This window comes from Drosophila gunungcola (assembly GCF_025200985.1).
Source record: "Drosophila gunungcola strain Sukarami chromosome 2R unlocalized genomic scaffold, Dgunungcola_SK_2 000020F, whole genome shotgun sequence".
Lineage (NCBI taxonomy): Eukaryota > Metazoa > Arthropoda > Insecta > Diptera > Drosophilidae > Drosophila > Drosophila gunungcola.
In genome coordinates, this window is record NW_026453174.1 from 428,343 (window position 1) to 446,982 (window position 18,640).

General features: G+C 45.3%; 3 protein-coding genes across 4 annotated transcripts; 1 reads left to right on the forward strand and 2 right to left on the reverse strand.

Moving 5' to 3' along the window:
• Positions 1-133: 133 nt before the first annotated feature.
• On the reverse strand, positions 134-1,390 carry LOC128256458 (proteasome subunit alpha type-3). Its single transcript, XM_052986835.1, has 3 exons — positions 1,234-1,390; positions 605-1,170; positions 134-410 (listed from the first exon to the last, which is right to left on the reverse strand). The coding sequence occupies exons 1-3, from the start codon at positions 1,252-1,254 to the stop codon at positions 236-238; spliced, it is 762 nt and encodes a 253-aa protein (XP_052842795.1). The 5' UTR covers positions 1,255-1,390; the 3' UTR covers positions 134-235.
• A 614-nt stretch (positions 1,391-2,004) lies between these two features.
• LOC128256603 (transducin beta-like protein 3) lies at positions 2,005-4,581 on the forward strand. The gene is made up of 2 exons (XM_052987082.1): positions 2,005-2,111; positions 2,167-4,581. The coding sequence occupies exons 1-2, from the start codon at positions 2,086-2,088 to the stop codon at positions 4,502-4,504; spliced, it is 2,364 nt and encodes a 787-aa protein (XP_052843042.1). The 5' UTR covers positions 2,005-2,085; the 3' UTR covers positions 4,505-4,581.
• Positions 4,582-4,626: 45 nt separating this feature from the next.
• On the reverse strand, positions 4,627-17,328 carry LOC128256602 (pyruvate carboxylase, mitochondrial). Of its 2 annotated transcripts, XM_052987080.1 has the most exons (9): positions 17,214-17,328; positions 15,903-16,134; positions 15,751-15,819; positions 11,041-11,167; positions 9,464-10,973; positions 8,359-8,406; positions 6,950-7,607; positions 5,356-6,385; positions 4,627-5,292 (listed from the first exon to the last, which is right to left on the reverse strand). In XM_052987080.1, the coding sequence occupies exons 4-9, from the start codon at positions 11,137-11,139 to the stop codon at positions 5,044-5,046; spliced, it is 3,594 nt and encodes a 1,197-aa protein (XP_052843040.1). In that variant the 5' UTR covers positions 11,140-11,167; positions 15,751-15,819; positions 15,903-16,134; positions 17,214-17,328; the 3' UTR covers positions 4,627-5,043. The 2 variants fall into 2 exon arrangements, with proteins under 2 accessions (XP_052843040.1, XP_052843041.1); XM_052987081.1 differs by lacking the exon at positions 8,359-8,406 and having other exon boundaries at positions 15,751-16,134.
• Between the last annotated feature and the right edge of the window lie 1,312 nt (positions 17,329-18,640).

Below are 18,640 nucleotides of genomic sequence, written 5' to 3' on the forward strand. Positions count from 1 at the left end.
CAACAATTCAACAAGTCTAAATACAAGCAAAAACCATCGCAGCTTAAAATTAATAAATCATAAAAACCTAAGCAATTTTTGATCATACCATTTTGTAGCCCCGCAAAACTAAAACAAATAAAAATAAAAGCCATTTGTTCACCCAATTTGTTGTATACATTTTGCGCTTTAAGGGAAATATAAAATTAACGTTATGTATTTAGGCCCAGAATTAGATTCACTGCCAAAAACGCCACTAGTGCGTCTCATTGTCGCTGTCATCCTCCTTGTTGGCGGCATCTCCGGCATTCCGCGCCTTCTCCGTCAGCTCTGGGGGATTAATGCGATGCAGGCCATCGGTTATTCTGCCCACCAGACCCATTTCGAAGCGGAAGTCCTTGTCCTTGAGTTCGTCATGGACCTTGTAGATGCTAAAAGTAAAATAGACATGGTAATTAGTTGCTACGAATTACATATAATAAATAGTATTAAAGGGTCCCAGAAATCTCTTGCAATCTGATTCCAACAGCATGCCAGGTCTTAGAGAAATGAAACCTCTTCAAGAGTTTTTCCGAAAGATCAGAGATCAGAGACTTCTGGAGTACCTCTTGCCAAGAAGACCTACATTTCGCCGGCGCTCTTCACCAGATCGTCGATCTTCATGTCCGGCTTGAGCTTCTCCATCTCGGTCTTGGCCTGCTGCTTGGCCTTGCCGCTGGCGCAGGCGAAGTAGCCGAAGGAGGAGCCAGAGGGCTCGATCTTGTAGAGCTGCGGGCCCTCGACCTCGTCCCACGAGGCGAAGATGATGGACAGCCCGAAGGGGCGGACGGCGCTGTACAGAGTGTAGGCGTGGACGTAACCGGCGACGCGGTCGCACAGGTGCTTAAGCGGGATGGCGTGCTCGAACTGCTGCCGGAAGTTGGCCGCCTCCTGGCGGGCGATGTCCGCCACATAGTTTCCATCGGCGACCAGTCCCGCCACCGCCATTCCGATGTTCTTCTCGATGGTGAAGATGCGCCCACCGGCGTCCGGTTCGTACAGCTTGCTGGTGATGATCTTCTCCACGGCCAGGACCACGGCGTCCTTGCCACGGATCCCGATAACGGTGCCGCTCTTCTCAACCGCCTTCGAGGCGTAGTCGATCTGGAAAACGCGACCATCCGGCGAGAATTGCGAGGCCGACAAGTCGTACTGCAACCGAAAAGACCTTGATAAGCACCTATCGATCGGAGATTTGGGTCACCAACTACTTACTCCTGTGCCAATAGTACTCATAGCGAAGATTCGGTCGAAATTTAAACTATTTGAAGGCAAAAATAAGTTTAATTTGTTGGGTCAAATGAACGACGATGATTTGACGGCTTTTGCTTGGCTAGTGGTGGACAAAACAAAGGCGCCTATCGATTACAACAAATTCGATAGTTTGCTAACGAGCACCCAATTCTAACCGACTATCGTGCAAAACAATTGTGGCTATCACATATTAAAAAAATAAAACCGACTGTCGTGCAAAACAATTGTGGCTATCACAAATTAAAAAAATAAAAATTTTAAAACTTATTAATATATTTTTAACTAAAGATACAAAAATAATATATAAGGTAAGGGTAGAAGGTGATATAATATGTTTTGCAACGTGAAGTTAGATTTTTATCAGGGACCGTAATCATTATAAGTTTAATATTAAAAATCACAACATACTGATTAGTTTTGAGTTTTATTAATTTTACCATTATAAAATGTTTTTTACATAAGTTTTTAAAGCTTTCCCTAGCAAGCTTAAGTTAATTTGGTTATTGATTTAATTTAGTGAATTCAAAAACCTAAAGTTAACTGTATAAAAAAAAAAACCTGTAATTACAATTTAATTTATTAAGGGATGTTTATTTTGGGGTAAATAAACAAATAATAAATAATAAATTAATAATTAAAATTAAAATAATTTTAATGTTTTTAAACCATTTCAAATAAAATAAAAATTGATTTATTTGCAGCAAAGGAATACCCCAAACGAGTTCTGTTCAGTTCCATTTCGAACTAGTTCAGTTTCTTTAGTTCTCCGATCCGCGGTGCACGCGGTTTTTGTATTTATAAACAACGGAAATCATGTTGGCGAATATCAGCGAGAAAAGGTAACTAAAACTTGTATAATTAATGGGTAATATTAATAACATCACATTTTTGTAGCTATGCGGCGGAGGCGCGCTACACGAACTTCTACGCCGGCGGCGACATTGCCTGGAGCGCGGATGGCCAGCACTTTTACTGCCTGAATGGAGCGGTCGTCAACCAGGTGGATGTGCAGACCTCCCAGATCCTGCAGAGCTTCGGGGCGACTCCATCGTCGGCTGAGAACAAGAGGCCGCCGGAGCTGGAGAACATCGATGTGGAGGAGGACACAATCACCTGCTTCGGGCTGTCGCAGGAGCACCTGGTCACTGCTCACCGGAGTGGCCTGCTGCGGCTGTGGCAGCTGGCCACCGGCAAGCTGGTGAAGCTGTGGAAGGCCCAGCACAAGGGACCCGTCATCCGGGTGGAGTTCAGTCCCTGCGGCCGGCTCATCTGCACCAGCGGCGGGGCGGACGCCACACTGAGGCTGTGGGACTACTCGAACAACAGCTGCCTGGGCGCCCTGAAGGATTTTCCGGGTCCCGCCTGGCTGCTCGTCTTCCATCCCAACGTGCTGCGCAAGGAGATCTACGCCGGGGGATCGGACAACACCGTGTATGCCTGGAACTACGAAACGAAGACGCTGCGGCACAAAATGCGCGGCCATCTTTCGCAGATTACGGGCCTGAGCTTCAAGAGCAACGCCTCAGACTGCGATGAGGTGGTGACCGTCAGCCGGGACAAGGTGCTGATCGTGTGGCAACTGCAAGAGCAGTTGGAGAGCAAGCAGCTGAAGGTTCTCCCCCTGTACGATGAACTGGAGGGAGTCGCTTATGTGGACGAGGGAAGCCAGATAATAGTGGCCAGTGGGCCGGGGAAGCTGCAACAAGTGAATGTCAAGACTTGGAAGATCAGGGACCTTCTCTCCCAGTCCGACTTCCAGATCAGCAGACTGCTGCACTGCAGCGAGCTCAAGCAGCTGGCACTGGTCACCACTGAGCAGAATATCCTTGTCTACGACTCGGAAAGTCTGGCAGCAGTCAAACAGTTAGTGGGCTACAACGACGAGATCCTGGACATGTGCTTCATGGGCGACAACGATCGCTACCTGGCCGTGGCCACCAACAGCAAGCACTTCAAGCTGTACGACACGGAGCACGACATGAACTGCCAGCTGATCGTTGGCCACTCCGATACAGTCATGTCCCTGGCCGCCTCCCAGAACCTGCTCATCTCGGTGGGCAAGGACTGCAGCGTGCGCCTGTGGCGGCTGCAGCACGACAAGGACTGCTCTCTGGAGGCGCTAACTCAGCAGGCCAACTGCCACACGTCCACCATTGGATGCGTGGCCATGACGCACAACGGGGCCACCGGCTTTGCATCCGTCAGCCAGGACGGCAGCATGAAGGTGTGGCAGTTGGCCAGGGCCAAGGAGGACCGCAACTCGTACTCCTTCAATCTGCGCTACGCGGCGCTCTGCCACGACAAGGAGGTGAACTGTGTGGCCTATGCCCCCAACAACAAGCTGCTGGCCACCGCCTCGCAGGACAAGACGGCCAAGATCTGGCTGGCGGAGTCCAACTCGTTGCAGGGCGTGTTAAGGGGTCACACGCGTGGCGTGTGGAGTGTGCGATTCTCGCCGGTGGACCAGGTCGTGCTCACCTCGTCTTCGGACTGCACGCTGCGTCTCTGGTCCATCGGCAGCTTTGCCTGCATCAAGCGGTTCGATCAGGAGTGCACAATACTGCGGGCCGAGTTCCTGGATCACGGCAAGTTCATCCTGTCCGCCGCCTCCGATGGCCTGCTGAAGCTTTGGAACATCAAGACCAACACATGCCTGCAATCGCTGGACGAGCACAGCGACCGCGTCTGGGCTCTGGCCGTCTCCGGGCGGAGCAATCGGTTCTTCTACACCGGAGGGGCCGACTCCAAGCTGATACGCTTCGGCGACGTCACCCAGGCGACGCGCAACGAGGCGTTGGATCAGCGGCAGGCCACCTTGGAGCAGGAGCAGACCCTTCACTCGCTGCTGCACGCCCAGAAGCAGCTGCACAAGGCCTTCGTGCTGGCCCTGAACCTGGACAAGCCGAAGGCCAGCTTCGACATCATCAACCACTTTGTGCGCCAGCGAGATGAGCCCGGTCTCCGCCAGCTGGTGGACCAGTTGAACGTGGACCAGAGGGTGGCGCTGCTGCAGCATGTCAAGGCCTGGACCACCAACTCGCGGCACTCGCAGGTGGGCAACCTGATCCTCAAGCACTTGATCGGCGACGCCCTGCAGGATCCCAAGGCGCGGTTCTACAACAATGGCAACATGGTCGAGGTCCTCACGCCCTACGTCCAGAGGCACTTCAAGAGGGTCACCGAGCTGAACAAGGAACTGGCCTTCCTGGAGTTCATTGTCAAGTGTATGTAGTGTACTCTAGCTATGGGTCTGTTTAATCTGTTTAATTAGTTGTAAGAGAATAAACTGTATAATTGAATTATTTTAGATCTCGCTTTGCTTAAATATTGATTTAATTCAGAGAAAGACGATAGTTATATTTTGTATAACGTTTATTAGACAATAGTTAATGTAACATTTATAACCACTTACGTATTTACTGGAGGCGGGGAATCTCGACAAAGGTTTTTGCGAATTCAGAATTCGAAAATCGTACAAATTTGATTCAAATGAGTTTGAGGAAAGGCTTTACGATAAATTTACAAATATACCTGGGCACGTACATATACATATACAATCCGCTTTCAATTTGATTATGTTTGGCAAATCCGAAAGATCAGCCTGGAAAAGCGGTTATTCGGATACATATAGAAATAGACACAGGCGATGGGACAATTTATGGTCAATCAAACTGACAGAATCCCTAAGATTATCACTGTTTCGACTTAATTTTACATTAGGTGTGTGCGGTGGCAGCTTGGACAATGGGCACTTCTTGCGGGGCTCTGGCTCTACTCGATGATCATGATCAGGTCCTCGCCCTCTAGCTTCGTTCCGTTGGCGATCTCCAGCTTCTTGACGACGCCCGCCAGCGGCGACTGCACCACCATCTCCATCTTCATAGCCGAGAGCACGACCAGGGGCTGGCCCTTCTCCACCTTGTCGCCGACCTGCACGCGGATGTCGATGACGGTGCCGGGCATGGGTGCGCCCACCTCGCTCTTGTTCGACTTGCTGGCCTTGGGATGGACGTGGATTTCCTAGGGGATAAGCAGAGGTTAGTTCCAGGGTCTCCAAAAAGGCTTTAAGCCAGGCAAACCCACCTTGATGGCCTCCTTGTCCAGGATGTGGACCGCTCGCAGCTGGCCGTTCAACTCAAAGAAGACCTCGCGGATGCCGTTGGGCTTGAGATCGGCGGACACAGCCAGGGCCTTCACACTCAAGGTCTTGCCGCGCTCCAGGGGCACGTCGAACTCCTCGCCGACGTTGGGTCCGGTGAGGAAGATGCGCGTGTCCAGCTTGTCGACGGGGCCGTAGGTGTCGCGGAAGTGGAGGAAGTCGCTCGTCACCTGCGGATAGAGGGCGGCCGACATGACGTCGCGGTCGGTGATGCACGAGTGAGATTCCTTCAGCTCCTTCTTGAGCTTGCCAAAGTCCAGGTCCTTCAGCTCGGCGCCCGGACGCCCCTCAATGCGGGGCATGTCCTTCAGGACGCGCGAGCGCAGGGGCTCGGGGAAGCCGCCGTGCGGGATGCCAATGGAGCCCTGCAGGTACTCCACCACCGACTTGGGGAACGACAACTCCTCGGCCCTCTCCAGCACCTGGTCGGCGGTCAGGTTGTTCTGCACCATGAACTGGGCCAGATCGCCCACCACCTTCGACGAGGGCGTCACTTTGATGATGTCGCCCAGCAGCAGGTTGGCCTCCCGGTAGGCCTTCTTCACGTCCTCGAAGAAGTCGCCCAGGCCCAGCGAGAAGGCCTGGAACTGCAGGTTCGTGTACTGCCCGCCGGGGATCTCGTTCAGGTAGACATCGGCGTTGCCCGACCGCATCGTCGTCGTGCACTCGAAGGGCGCGTACAGGGTGCGGGTCTGCTCCCAGTAGGCCGAGTACTCCGACACCGTGCGCAGATCGAGGTTCGTGTCCAGCGGAGTGCCTTGCAGCGAGGCCACCACGGCGCCCATGCTCGGCTGCGAGGTCATGCCGCTCATCGAGTCGACCGCCACGTCCACCACATCCGCCCCAGCATTGGCGCAGGCCAGCATGGAGGCCACTCCCGCTCCGGAGGTGTCGTGGGTGTGGATGTGGATCGGGATGTCGGGGTGCTTGTCCCGGATGGCGGTGATGAGAAGCCTGTCAGGGTGTGGAAATCATATAGTATACAGAAACAACAAAAATAAACTATAAAAACGAGTGCCCCGACTATTATATACCCGTTTCTCAGCTATAAAATTTTTAAATTTAATAAAACTTTTAAAATATCCAAAAATTCGTATTGAAGCCAATAACTTTTAAAATAATGGTTCGATTTGGAAAACGTTTTTTATGCGTCGATAGATATTGCCAAAATATCCAGCATGACATAACAGACTTTCGTGATTTGTGGGTATTTCAGATGTTAATCCCTAAGCTTTTTTCAAAATAGGATATGTAACAAAAAACTGTACAGGTATTCCTTTTCAAAATCGGAAATCAGTTAGAAGTCATTTTAAGTCATTTTTTTATATTTTTGGAAAAATATGAATGGGATAATGGTAATGGGGTATGCTATTTCAGGATAGGATATCGGTAGGATATCGGTAAGTAATTCTTGATCGTGATCAAGAATTTAAATACTTTATAGGATCAGAAACACATACTTCTAATATAATATATACAGTATACGGGTATGAGAAAGGAAATCCCCTCCAGACTCACCTGGCGGCTTCGGGCTTGAGCAGACCCGCCATGTCCTTGATGCAGAGGACGTGGGTGCCCGCCTTGACCAGCTCGTCGGCCAGATTGGTGTAGTACTTGAGGTCGTACTTGGTGCGCTTCGGATCGCTGACGTCGCCGGTGTAGGAGATGGCCGCCTCCACCACGCCGCCCGCCTTGCCGGCGGCCTCCATGCCGAGGATCAGGTTGGGCAGGTAGTTGAGCGAGTCGAACACCCGGAAGATGTCCATGCCGGTCTGCACCGCCAGCTCGCAGAACTTGTAGACCACGTTGTCCGGATAGCTGGTGTAGCCCACGGCGTTCGCTCCGCGCAGCAGCATCTGGAAGGGAATGTTCGGGATGCGCTTGCGCATCTCCTCCAGCCGCTCCCACGGGCACTCGTGCAGGAAGCGCAGCGCCACGTCGAAGGTGGCTCCGCCCCAGTTCTCCAGCGAGTACAGGTTGTTGAACTTGTGCGCCACGAAGGGGGAGATCTTCAGCAGATCGTGCGACCGGACGCGGGTGGCCAGCAGCGACTGGTGGGCATCGCGGAAGGTGGTGTCCATCAGCAGTAGCTCCTTGCGGTTGCGCACCTCCTTGGCGAAGGCCTCGGGACCGCCGCAGACCAGGATTTCGCGCAGTCCCTTGGGCGGTTCCGTAACTGCAGCACAAAATATGTTAGTTTAGGGTTTTAATCAAGGCGATATAGTTCCGCATTTAAATAATGCAAAAGCATATCTGAAAAGTTGGTACATTTAGATTAACACTCTTTTTAACAAACCCCCAAAAACATACAAAAACTCGTTAAGCTGAACATCGAAAGCTAGTAAAACCAAAAGCTGCATTAATAAACAATTAAAAATATCAAGTTAAGTGTGTTGAATGAAATTAGCTTTACACCAAAAAATGATGATACAAAATATTATAGAATAACACCAAATTTTAGTTTTGGAATAGATAATATATACGGGTGTGACCCTAGAAATCGCTAGAGGTTTAAAATCGTTAAGACTCTTAAAAAAAAAAATTAAACTCTGAAGTTTAGGAGTTTTTTGATTTTGCAAGGATATATAGCTTTTAAGAGTTTTCAAACCTCTAGAGATTTCCGAGTCATCTGCTAAACACCCAGAGAAAAATCATGGTATTGTCAAAGTTTTTTTCATTTTGAATTAAATAGTTTTGGTACTTATTTAGCCCTAAAGTTTATTTATGTTTTAAAAAATAATGTTACATTCAAATAATTTGAAGTTTCATTTTACTATGGTGTTTTTCTCTGGGTGTAGAGTTAGAAGCACGTTAGCATATCTTTCTGACATATACCGGATATGATCAATGGGCGCATGTACAAATGTCCTGCGTGGAAATGGGGTTTCCTGGCCCTTCTCGATTTCGGGATAAATAAGTTAACGTACCTTTGGCCTCGCCTCGTTCTTCGCGTTCTAGTGCTTCCGGGGACAGGTCTACGAATCGTTGATTATGATTTCGATCATGAGAACGTGTCGCGTATGAACGGGGCGGAGTGGGCGTGGTCGTGGGCGTGTTGTGCATTTTTGAATCGTTGTCGTTTGGTTGTCGATACATACATACATAGTAGGTGTGTGATTTTGGTTTCGTGTTTTGCAAGTGCCGATTCGTTTGCGATCGCGATTACGATTCGGTTTTTGGTTGATTAATAACAGATGCAACAAAAATTGATAGTTGAAAGAGTAAAAACATAAAGTTTCGATTAAAGCATATCAGAAAAGCAAAGAACGTTTTACAGGAGTTGTGGAAATAAAATAAAATAGCATGCCTTGTGGAAATAAGTGTTTCAATTGATCTGTTAAAATTGTTAATAAATCAATTGAATAGATTAAGTGGCTGAAGGGACGTTTACACGAAGCATATCCTGAATAAGGTTTAATGAGATAGATGGGTTCAATTATAATCTCACAGAGATCTGCTTTTAGGTTGATATGAGTAAAAAGGATAAACACTATTTATATTTGAGTTAATAAAAAACTAATGGCTCTTAAATGAATAACCATTTGATATTGACTTTAAGTTATGAGCTCAGAATATATATCATTAAATTTATATCAAGGAACTTTAATACTTCAGTTCAAAAAGTACTTTAAAGTTTTAAGAAATGAAAGTGTAAATTTAGGTACAAGCATTTTTAATGGTAAGTTAAAAAAAAATTTTATAAAAATGAACACTAAAGTCACAAACTGAAAAAAAAATATTTAAAAAATGATTATTAAAGTCACAAACTCTTATATGTATCTGATTTAAATGGGTCAAATTGTTAAAATAGATAAAAAAGTCTATCAAGTCTTATAAAAAAAATAGGGTTCAAATTCCCTCGCAATTCGTGTAAGGACCCTTTGGGCCGAGATCCGTCTGATTTGTATGGCAGAATCATTCGGAAAGCGGCCAGCAGCCGTGAGTGGTAGCCACAGAAGCAAGCGTGAACCCGGGAAGCACATGCCATGATGACCTGGGGGTCTTACAGAGGGTGCCACACCCGCAACTCACCCAGCGGAACCTCGGGAACGTGGGGCGACACCACAGCGGGCTTCAGGGTGGTGGCCAGCGGCGTCTGCGGCCCGTTGACCAACACCTCGCCCATGTAGTTGAGCAGCTTCTGGGCGCGATTCAGCGTGGGCTTGAACTTGAACAGCTGCGGATGCTCGTCGATGAAGTAGGTGTCGAGGACGCCGTGCAGGAACTTCTGGTTCTCCAGCACGTTCAGCAGGAAGGGGATGTTGGTCTTGACGCCGCGGATGCGGAACTCCCGGAGCGCACGGTTCATCTTGGAGGCGGAGCTCTGCAGGTCGCTGGCGTGCGAGATCACCTTGACCAGCAAGGAGTCGTAGTACGGCGAGATGATGGCTCCGGCGTAGGCGGAGGCGCTGTCCAGCCGTATGCCCATGCCCTCGCCGGAGCGGAAGACCTCGAGGCGACCGGTGTTGGGCTGGAAGTCGTTGGCCGGATCCTCGGTGGTCACGCGGCACTGGATGGCATAGCCGCGCGGCTGGATCTTGTCCTGCGTGTAGCCCAGCTCGGGCAGGGTCATGCCCTCGGCGATGCGGATCTGCGACTGCACCAGATCGATGCCGGTGATCTCCTCGGTGACGGTGTGCTCCACCTGCAGGCGGGCGTTCACCTCGATGAAGTAGAAGTTGCCCGATTCGTCGCACAGAAACTCCACGGTGCCGGCGTTCTCGTAGCCCACGTGGCGGGCCAGGCGCACGGCGGCCTCGGTCATCTTGTCGCGGATCTCGGTGGGCAGGCGCGGCGCCGGGGCGATCTCCACCACCTTCTGGTGGCGCCGCTGCACGGAGCAGTCGCGCTCGTACAGGTGCACCACATTGCCGGCCTTGTCGCCCAGCAGCTGCACCTCGATGTGGCGCGGCCGCTCGATGAACTTCTCGATGAACATGGCTCCGTTGCCGAAGGCGGCCTTCGCCTCGGAACTGGCCCGCTGGAAGCTCTCCTCCACGTCCTCCATTTTGCGTACCACGCGCATGCCACGTCCGCCGCCGCCGTAGGCAGCCTTGAAGATCACGGGCAGGCCGTGCTTCTTGCAGAACTCCAGGGCCTCCTCCTTGGAGGTCACCGGGCCGTCGGTGCCGGGAACAATGGGCACTCCCGCCTCAATGGCCGCTACCCGGGCCGCCACCTTGTCACCCATCTTCTGGACGACGTCGGGTGAGGGGCCAATGAAGCGCAGTCCCGCATCGATCACCGCCTGGGCGAAGTCGCTGCGCTCCGAGAGGAAGCCGTAGCCGGGATGCACGGCGTCCACGTCGTTCTCCTTGCACACGCGAATCACCTCCGGAATGTTGAGGTAGGCCTCCACGGGCGGCAGTCCCTTGCCCACCATGTACGACTCGTCGGCCTTCTGCCGGTGCATGTGCATCTTGTCCTGCTCAGAGTAGACGGCCACAGACTTGATGCCCAGCTCCGTGCAGGCGCGGAACACGCGGATGGCGATCTCGCCGCGATTGGCCACCAGCACCGAGCGGATGGGCTTGTACTCCACCTGCAAAAGTGGGGCAATCGTTGAGTTACATAAGGGACAGACATACTCGTACATATTCGAAACTCACCTTGCTGGAGTAGCCATTCTTGAAGAGCAAGTTGAGCCGAACGCGCGGCTGCGTCTTGCGCAGCGTCCTGTACGCGGACTGGGCGGCCGGAATGAACATGGTGATCCCGCCTAGGACTCGAATTTAACTGGAAGCAAGAATATACATACAAATCGAAATTAGATATAATTTTTCGAGACTTTAAAAAAATCACAATCATCACATAAGCTATAAGATAAAGCAAGTATTAATTATTAATCACTTTTTGGCCAAAAATAATGGATCAGTTACAATTCGGCTATATATTATTTTTGGTAATTATATTCCTTAATTATTTTAAGATGATACATTTTCCTTTTCGCTTTAGTAACATTTCATTTTCATTACTTTATTAAATATATTTATACATATTATTATTATAGCACCTAAAAACCAGATTTGTTAATTATATGTTAACATTACAGTCAAAAATTCTGTAACCTTATACATATTTAATTGGAGTTTTCATTTTTTAAGGTAATGGAGGGGTGAAGTAATGCTGCTCTGCTTTACGATCGAGAGATTGCAATTAACGTTTTGATTATTTGTTATTTTCAAAAGCTCGATTGCTAAATGCCTTAAGGTTATCGACATTACTTTCGAAAAAAACAAACAAACAAGCGGCGCTGGAAGGTCTCGTTTTGAAGTTGCTGCAATTGGAAATCTAAGAACGCTGCGGGTTAAGCCGACTTTTAATTCCTTTCTAATATAATAGTCTGAAATTCAGACTATAAAATAAGTTGGCTTTAAATATTCCCAAAATTCTGGATTTCGGTTCCTAATATTTTGAGCACTTCTGTTTACTTAAGCTCAAACTTAATCGTCAGCTCAAAGTCCATCGATTGTTTGCTGTTTTGGTATTATTCCATTTACAGAAAAAACAATCTGTCTGCTCATTAATATGAGTTGACTCACGTGATCAAAATCGAAAGCAGGTTTTAACAAGTGCACGACAAAACTCGTATAATTTATATGGCACCTCACTTTGTTCGTTTGTGTTCTTTTAATAGGTTGCCGCACATTTAAACTTCTAAAGACCAACAAATTTCCCTAATTGAAACATTGAAACTGCTTTTCCAGGAACTATTAAGTACAATAGTTAGTGATAGATTATCAAATATTTGCTACTGCTGTGCCAGCATATACTCAAGCACGTTTTCGCACTTGAAGCTTAAATAGTGGTCGTGTATGTTGAGCGGGTCTAGCTATTTGTATCAACGAGGAAGTAAAAGATAAGTTAGTTGATAAATTATATTATAAATAACGTGTTTAAAAACTGTCCAAGTAAAATTTAAACTATTAATACTTTGCAAATTATTAAAGATACATACATCATTCCTGAGTTCTCCATGTTTTTTAATGCTTCTACTTTATCTTTCGAAGTACATATGTGACGACTCAATTAGCACCCATAATATAAGTAAACACAAAATTATTACAGCCGCATTAAAACGCAAAAACAGTGACTACACATACATGGCAAATATTTTAAGCTCTTCTACTAAAGAGTATTCACAGTACGCTGATTTTTGGCTCGCTTTTGCCGCACATGCCATTAAATATTTTATTTATTCGCAAGTCTGTTAGCTTTTTAGCTTGTTTTGCTCATTATCAGCGATTCAAATGGGTGTTGTTAGCCCCCGTCGGCGATGAGACAGATCGGCGGACGGACAAACGGACAGGACAAACGGGCGGACAAACGGACACGGTTAGGGTTTCGGGTGCAAGGGTGCGTCAGAGACCGGCTTTGCTGACCAGACACTCGTTTGCATTTCAGAATAGCCGACCCAAATCGAGTTCGAATAGCCGACACAGTGGGTACTCTCGTCGTAGTCGTAGAGAAAACCGATTCTATTTTGTGGGGGCTCGTCTACGTCTGCGTCTGCGTCTGGGAAAACCAGTTGACTAAATAAACTATCAATGTCTCCCCGAAAAAGTCACACTTTGAAGTGCATTGACAACTGGTCAGGTGACCGAATGATCTGAGATCCAAGGAGTGCGACTGGGACCTTGACTCTGCGCTAATCGCTTTGATTGCCCCCTTTCGATGGGGTTCAACGATCGACTCTACTTTCGGGCAACTCAATGAGGTGTTTACCATTGGTAGTTGCAATTAAATGAAGTGCATGGTCTGCAAAGGCGGTGTTCCTGGGGTTCATAGATAATCAAGCACCTATGTTGACACCTGTATTGGATGTGTGACACAGGTGCAGATAATGAGCGGACGATAAGCTCGCTTTATTAACACATCGGAGGTCGGGCTTTGGTAAATATTATCATTCCCGGTGGGAGTGCACACTTACATATATGGAACTGCTGGGGGCCCTCAAACTATAAATAGCAGTGATGTGTTGGAAATCTTCGCTTTGATCAACTTTAATTAAATTTCCCATTGTTAGCATCAATTTTCTTTGCTAATTTGATTAACTTGCGCCGCATTACTTCACGATTATGCGATTAATTACTTGATATAATAGACTTGCTCGATAACCCAACGCTTTTATTATGGGCAAGATAAGCCCAATGTCACCTTTCTCTAAAAATAACTAAATCCAACTAAAGAACTAGTACAAAATTTACACACCCTATAAATATTTTGAAATAATGTTCCTTACTAAACTAATGATAACGCGAAACCCAAGCATATGGGTTGTCAGATTGAGACAGATTTCTTATCTTATAAAAAGATTCAGGATTAAAAAAGTACAGTACCGTATTGGAAGCAAAAGTTATCAGGAATGGAATTCTTGTATTAAAAGTTATAGATAGTTTGATGAGGGATATCTCTAAATAAAATTAAAACATTCGAGGCAACTCTTAACTCTTATCACTGGGCAAAGCGGAAATTACAATCGGAAGTTTTATGCTTATCACATGCTTTAGAAATTGAAAAGGCTTGCAATTAATAATTTAAATATCGATCTGCGATAAAAAATATATTTTCTCAGTTTTCAATTGGAATTTAAGCTTTTTAAAGCACTGGAATAGTTGCTAGTCTTTTGTATTTCAAAATTAAAGCGCATTAGCATCAGAATAAACTGAATGCATGCATGTCTAACAAATTGTTTAGCATGTTGTGGAAATAACACGTATTTTCACAGGCAAATCAGCGTGTATTTCAGGTATTTCTGGGTATCTCTGGCACCTTTGGCATAAGTCAAACTGCGTGTCATATTTCTGACAATATTTACAGGCGATCAATTATCCTGTTGCTTCTGCTGGTTCACTGGGTGTGTTCCTTTTATTTTCCCCAAGGAAAGTGGGCCCAGTCCAGTCCAATCTCATGCAATTACTCGAAAACTTTGTTGACACGGCATGCCAAAGGCCCCAAACGAAAACCATCCCCAAAACCCAAATATGTTTGCCCATTAAAATGAGCGATTATGTAATAATAACATGATAATCCAACTAACTACATCGTGCAACAGTAATAATAATGGAATGCCGCAGCCACTTGACCGATTTGCTTTTGTTCGTCAACTTTTGCTTAGAGAAATGTGCGTGCTTATGATTTTGTTTTTTTTTTTGTTTTTTGCTCTACAAACGTATGATCTTGAACGACAAGTTGCTAAGGTCAAAGTCGCTTTTAAATGTGGGTCGTACATTGATTTTCCAAAAAAAAGGTGCGAACTGACAGGAAATAGCGAATTCATGGATGTACACATGTAGCTGTAAGCTTATTCTTCCGCTAGTGAATCAGATTTTGAGACCAGATTAGGCTTATGAAATTGGAAAAACAAATAATTTGTACTTTAATTCTGATTATTTCACTTACTAATTCTGCCTTTTAGATTGTATGAATTTGAACTTTTAGTTCAAGTTGCTGCTTTTTTTTTTTTTAATTTGATTTGAGTTTTATAAATAATATTCAATGTTCTTTTAGAAATATATTTCCAACTTTTCATAACAAAAACCACAAACTTGTGCTTGGAAAAATCACTAAATGTAGGTACTTTTTTTCAAATACTTTTTTATATTTACTTGAGCACCCAGTCTAGACTCTAGACCTTATCACGCCAAATGAATAGCTGATAGAGACGAAGCTTTGACATTGACTAGTCCGGGTCCAGCTGCCCATATATTTGACGGCCTGTCGTGCCTGACAAATCAAACGCAATCGAGCAAATCATTGTGCCCCATAAACTGGTTAAATTTCGGTTCACCCTATATCACTATCACTATCACTTTCATAGATCGCACATTAATGACTTTCGCGCTGCACATGCGGACTAATTTCAAAATTATGCACAACACACATATAGATTATGGATCTATATCTCTGCATGTTTGCCTGGCTATGCGACAAACACGTTTCACCCAATGGCGAAACCATAAGAAGGTCATAAATATTGGGCAGCAAAAAAGTAGGATGAGTCCGAAAATAAAACAGCCACATTCCCCTCTCTGGGATGGATGGTGCGTATTGTATCGTATCGTATCGTACGATTGTGTGTATGGTTTGGAATAGAACAGAATAAAATGTAATTAACACATGTCTGGCAGAGAGTGACGAAGGCAAATTACACTGTTTGGGAAAAGCACGGGAAAAGGGGGGAGCAAAAAGGGAATGGGAATGGGAAAGGGTCTCCCCTTTCGAACCAAGCGGAAAAAGAAATTGAGCAAAAATTATGCAATTAAATTCCTATGCAATTGATCGATGGGCGATTATCGAATAAGCCAAAAACAACTCACTTTTTAATGGCAAATTTTCCGGAGGAGCGTCCTGCGCCTATCCAATCCTATCCTTGTGGTCCTGGCGCACTATAAAACAATTTCAAACGAGTCGTGAGTCAACTTGGGTTCTGCACTCCATATACATATATCGAGCTCAGAGCAGCACATACAAATTCACGGTTCCTACTATATATGTGCCTTTTGTCAACTTTTTGTGGGCCTCTTTTAGTTTGGATTTTGGTTCGGGCTTGGTTTGCTTTGGTTTGGTAGGTAGAACAGCGCGAATTCGCAAACGGTAGCTGCACTCTGCTTCTCCGTCGATTTGCCCAGGAAATCGCGAACCGTTCACTTCAAAGCTGTCCGTCGGACTGGCCGAGCAAAAAAAAAACTCGAAAGTTTCGACTAGTTCCGTGGAGAGTGGAGGATTTTAGCGGGCTGCGAACATTCTCGCCGGTACTGTGCTCGTGCTGCCTCTCTGCCTCTCTGTCTCTCTGTCTCCCAATCTCTGCGGCTCCTCTCGCACTTTCGAGGCCTGCGCGTGCCCAAGCTCCATGCCGGCAATGATTTGTTCTCACTTCAAATGGATGGGATGCACCGACTAGATGGTACCCCTTCATAACTCAAACCCTTCAGAAACTAGACAGATAACGCTTTCTCGACTATCAATACTATCGGTGATGTTCAGAGACTGAAGGACAGATACAAATTTGAAACCTACTAATTGATCTGGTTCAGTGAGATTCAGAGATCCAACATAGTATACAATCCTACAATTTCTACAAAAAAAATTGTAAAAAGTTAAAGGCTCCAATCTAATTTATTTTTATCTAGTCTTTCTACAATTTTTTGTTGTACTTCTTAAAATGTTTACCATCTTTTTGCACCTAAAATTATGAATTTTAGAGCACTGTTATTACTTCCTATTTTTTTGAATTACAATATAGTCCTACCAATCTTCTTATAACTAGACAAATTTTTTGATTATTATTCATACAATTAAATCTACCTAAACAAAAGAAAAGTCTGCATCCCGAATTAGGTGGCTCTGAGTTAATAATAATAATATCCCGAACTAATATTCAAAGAAAAGGATCCTGGGTTTAAATAAAAACAAAACCTTTCTAACTTAAAATTCCCCAATAAAAATTAAAAAATCTACATTATGTATGACAAATATTATAAATCTAAATGTGTTTAATTGTGTCACAATGGCTTACTTTCAGCTGTAACAATGTTTTGAACGAGTCTAGACAACTTCCTAAGTACCTGGTAAAGAGACTGAAACAACATCGAACTTTGTCCTAGCGGCAAAGCTGTTTTTGTCGCCGTATGCCGGTCGCGCAAGAGAACTTTCTATCGACATCGGCCGCCAGCGAGAGAGAGAGAGAGGGAGAGCCGCAGCGCAGGCGAGAGCGCAACAGCTGTTCACCAGCCCCCAAAATTGGGTGGATCCCAAAAAACCAGATTTGCATGAATGTTACCACTTCATCCAGGCTTACGGCAAATTTAGAAACATCCAAATACATGTAAAAACACAGAAACTGGAATTAAATTGTGCCCAAAAACTTGAATTTAAAAAAACTGTTTGACAAAATACAAATTTAGTGGCCTACTGGGTAAATATAAAGAGAATAATTACCGAAGTTATCTACCGAGAGTTTTTAATTCTGGCAACTCTTGATTACCTCATCACCGACATTTGAAAACCAAGTGATAATAATATTATATATATGCAGCCAGAAACAATAACTTAGTACAATAATATAATATGGAGACTTTTGATTAGGACGATCAGGACTACAAAATTCTCAATTTCAGAGAGTACACCCACAGTATGCGAAATATGTTACCAATGAAAGTACAGCATACCCTCTTTCCCACGTTTGCCAGGGTAAAAATAAATAAATAATAAATTGCAAATCGCATCACAACCCCTGATATAGGATCTATTTTGTTTGTGAAAACTTTTAGAAAATGAACAGCTTTTCAAGTTTGTTATGTTGTGGAACGAATTGGAGTGCTCTGGCCATTTGGATTGGACGCGTGGAGCTTATTATATTAACAGCCGGTGTGCCAACATACATATATGGGAACTCATCATCAGAGTCGGAAGAATCGTATGACTTCAAATGGTTGTCAAGACTTGTTGATTTGGACGAGAAAGACCAATAAAGAGAGGACTCCTTGCCTACGCTCTCTGTTTCTGCTATCGCCGGTATCACCTGGATTTATGGGGAGCTCTCCCTCTTAAATACACATCTTGGCGCTATATAATATATATACTTTGTTGTGTATATGTAGGTAGGCAGACACGTGTATTTTGGAGGTTTTGAGATTTTTATTTTTATTTTGCGGCACGCGCGATTGTGGCAATAACAAAACTGGGGAGGTCTTATCGCCAGACCGACAGAGGACCCAACACGAATGATGTTGCGGATGAGCGACGGCAGGTGTGAAGGCCAGATAGTGCTCCACTGAGGCAGTGTTTATCTGCCAACAGAGAACTGTACTAGTAAGGCCCTATATGTATCCATAAACATAAATAATTAGGTGTTCTATTGAACACACATATGGATTCTACTAAATTGAAGTAATTCTCTAATCTATTACTTATCTTTAATGAAAATAAAAAATTAATATTTGGCTGATCAGTGAAGGCTTCCTCGTTTCTTGAAACTTTGAACTCTGAAGCAACAGTCAGAAACATATTATAAAAAAAATCATTAAAACTGCAGCTTAAAGATTAGATTCAAGAAATTTATAAACTAATTCGTTTTACCAATACCACTATAAATAAATATATTCCACACACTTCTGCGCGATTATTACGTATTGACGTACAGATAAGCAGGGCCACGCCTCCGTCTGAATAGAAATCTTTCATAAGCGATCAAGCCGATGGTGCAGA

Excerpts from the sequence above, each read along its gene's own strand:
- LOC128256603 (XM_052987082.1), top strand. The coding sequence starts at position 2,086 with ATGTTGGCGAATATCAGCGAGAAAAG. Across the intron at positions 2,112-2,166 it reads GCGAATATCAGCGAGAAAAG|CTATGCGGCGGAGGCGCGCT; the intron begins GTAACTAAAACT and ends ACATTTTTGTAG.
- LOC128256458 (XM_052986835.1), bottom strand. The coding sequence starts at position 1,254 with ATGAGTACTATTGGCACAGGA. Across the intron at positions 1,171-1,233 it reads TGAGTACTATTGGCACAGGA|TACGACTTGTCGGCCTCGCA; the intron begins GTAAGTAGTTGG and ends TTTCGGTTGCAG. Across the intron at positions 411-604 it reads GTGAAGAGCGCCGGCGAAAT|CATCTACAAGGTCCATGACG; the intron begins GTAGGTCTTCTT and ends TTTTACTTTTAG.
- LOC128256602 (XM_052987080.1), bottom strand. The coding sequence starts at position 11,139 with ATGTTCATTCCGGCCGCCCAGTCCGCGTACAGGACGCTGCGCAAGACG. Across the intron at positions 7,608-8,358 it reads AGAACGAGGCGAGGCCAAAG|TTACGGAACCGCCCAAGGGA; the intron begins GTACGTTAACTT and ends TTTGTGCTGCAG. Across the intron at positions 6,386-6,949 it reads CTCAAGCCCGAAGCCGCCAG|GCTTCTCATCACCGCCATCC; the intron begins GTGAGTCTGGAG and ends ACACCCTGACAG.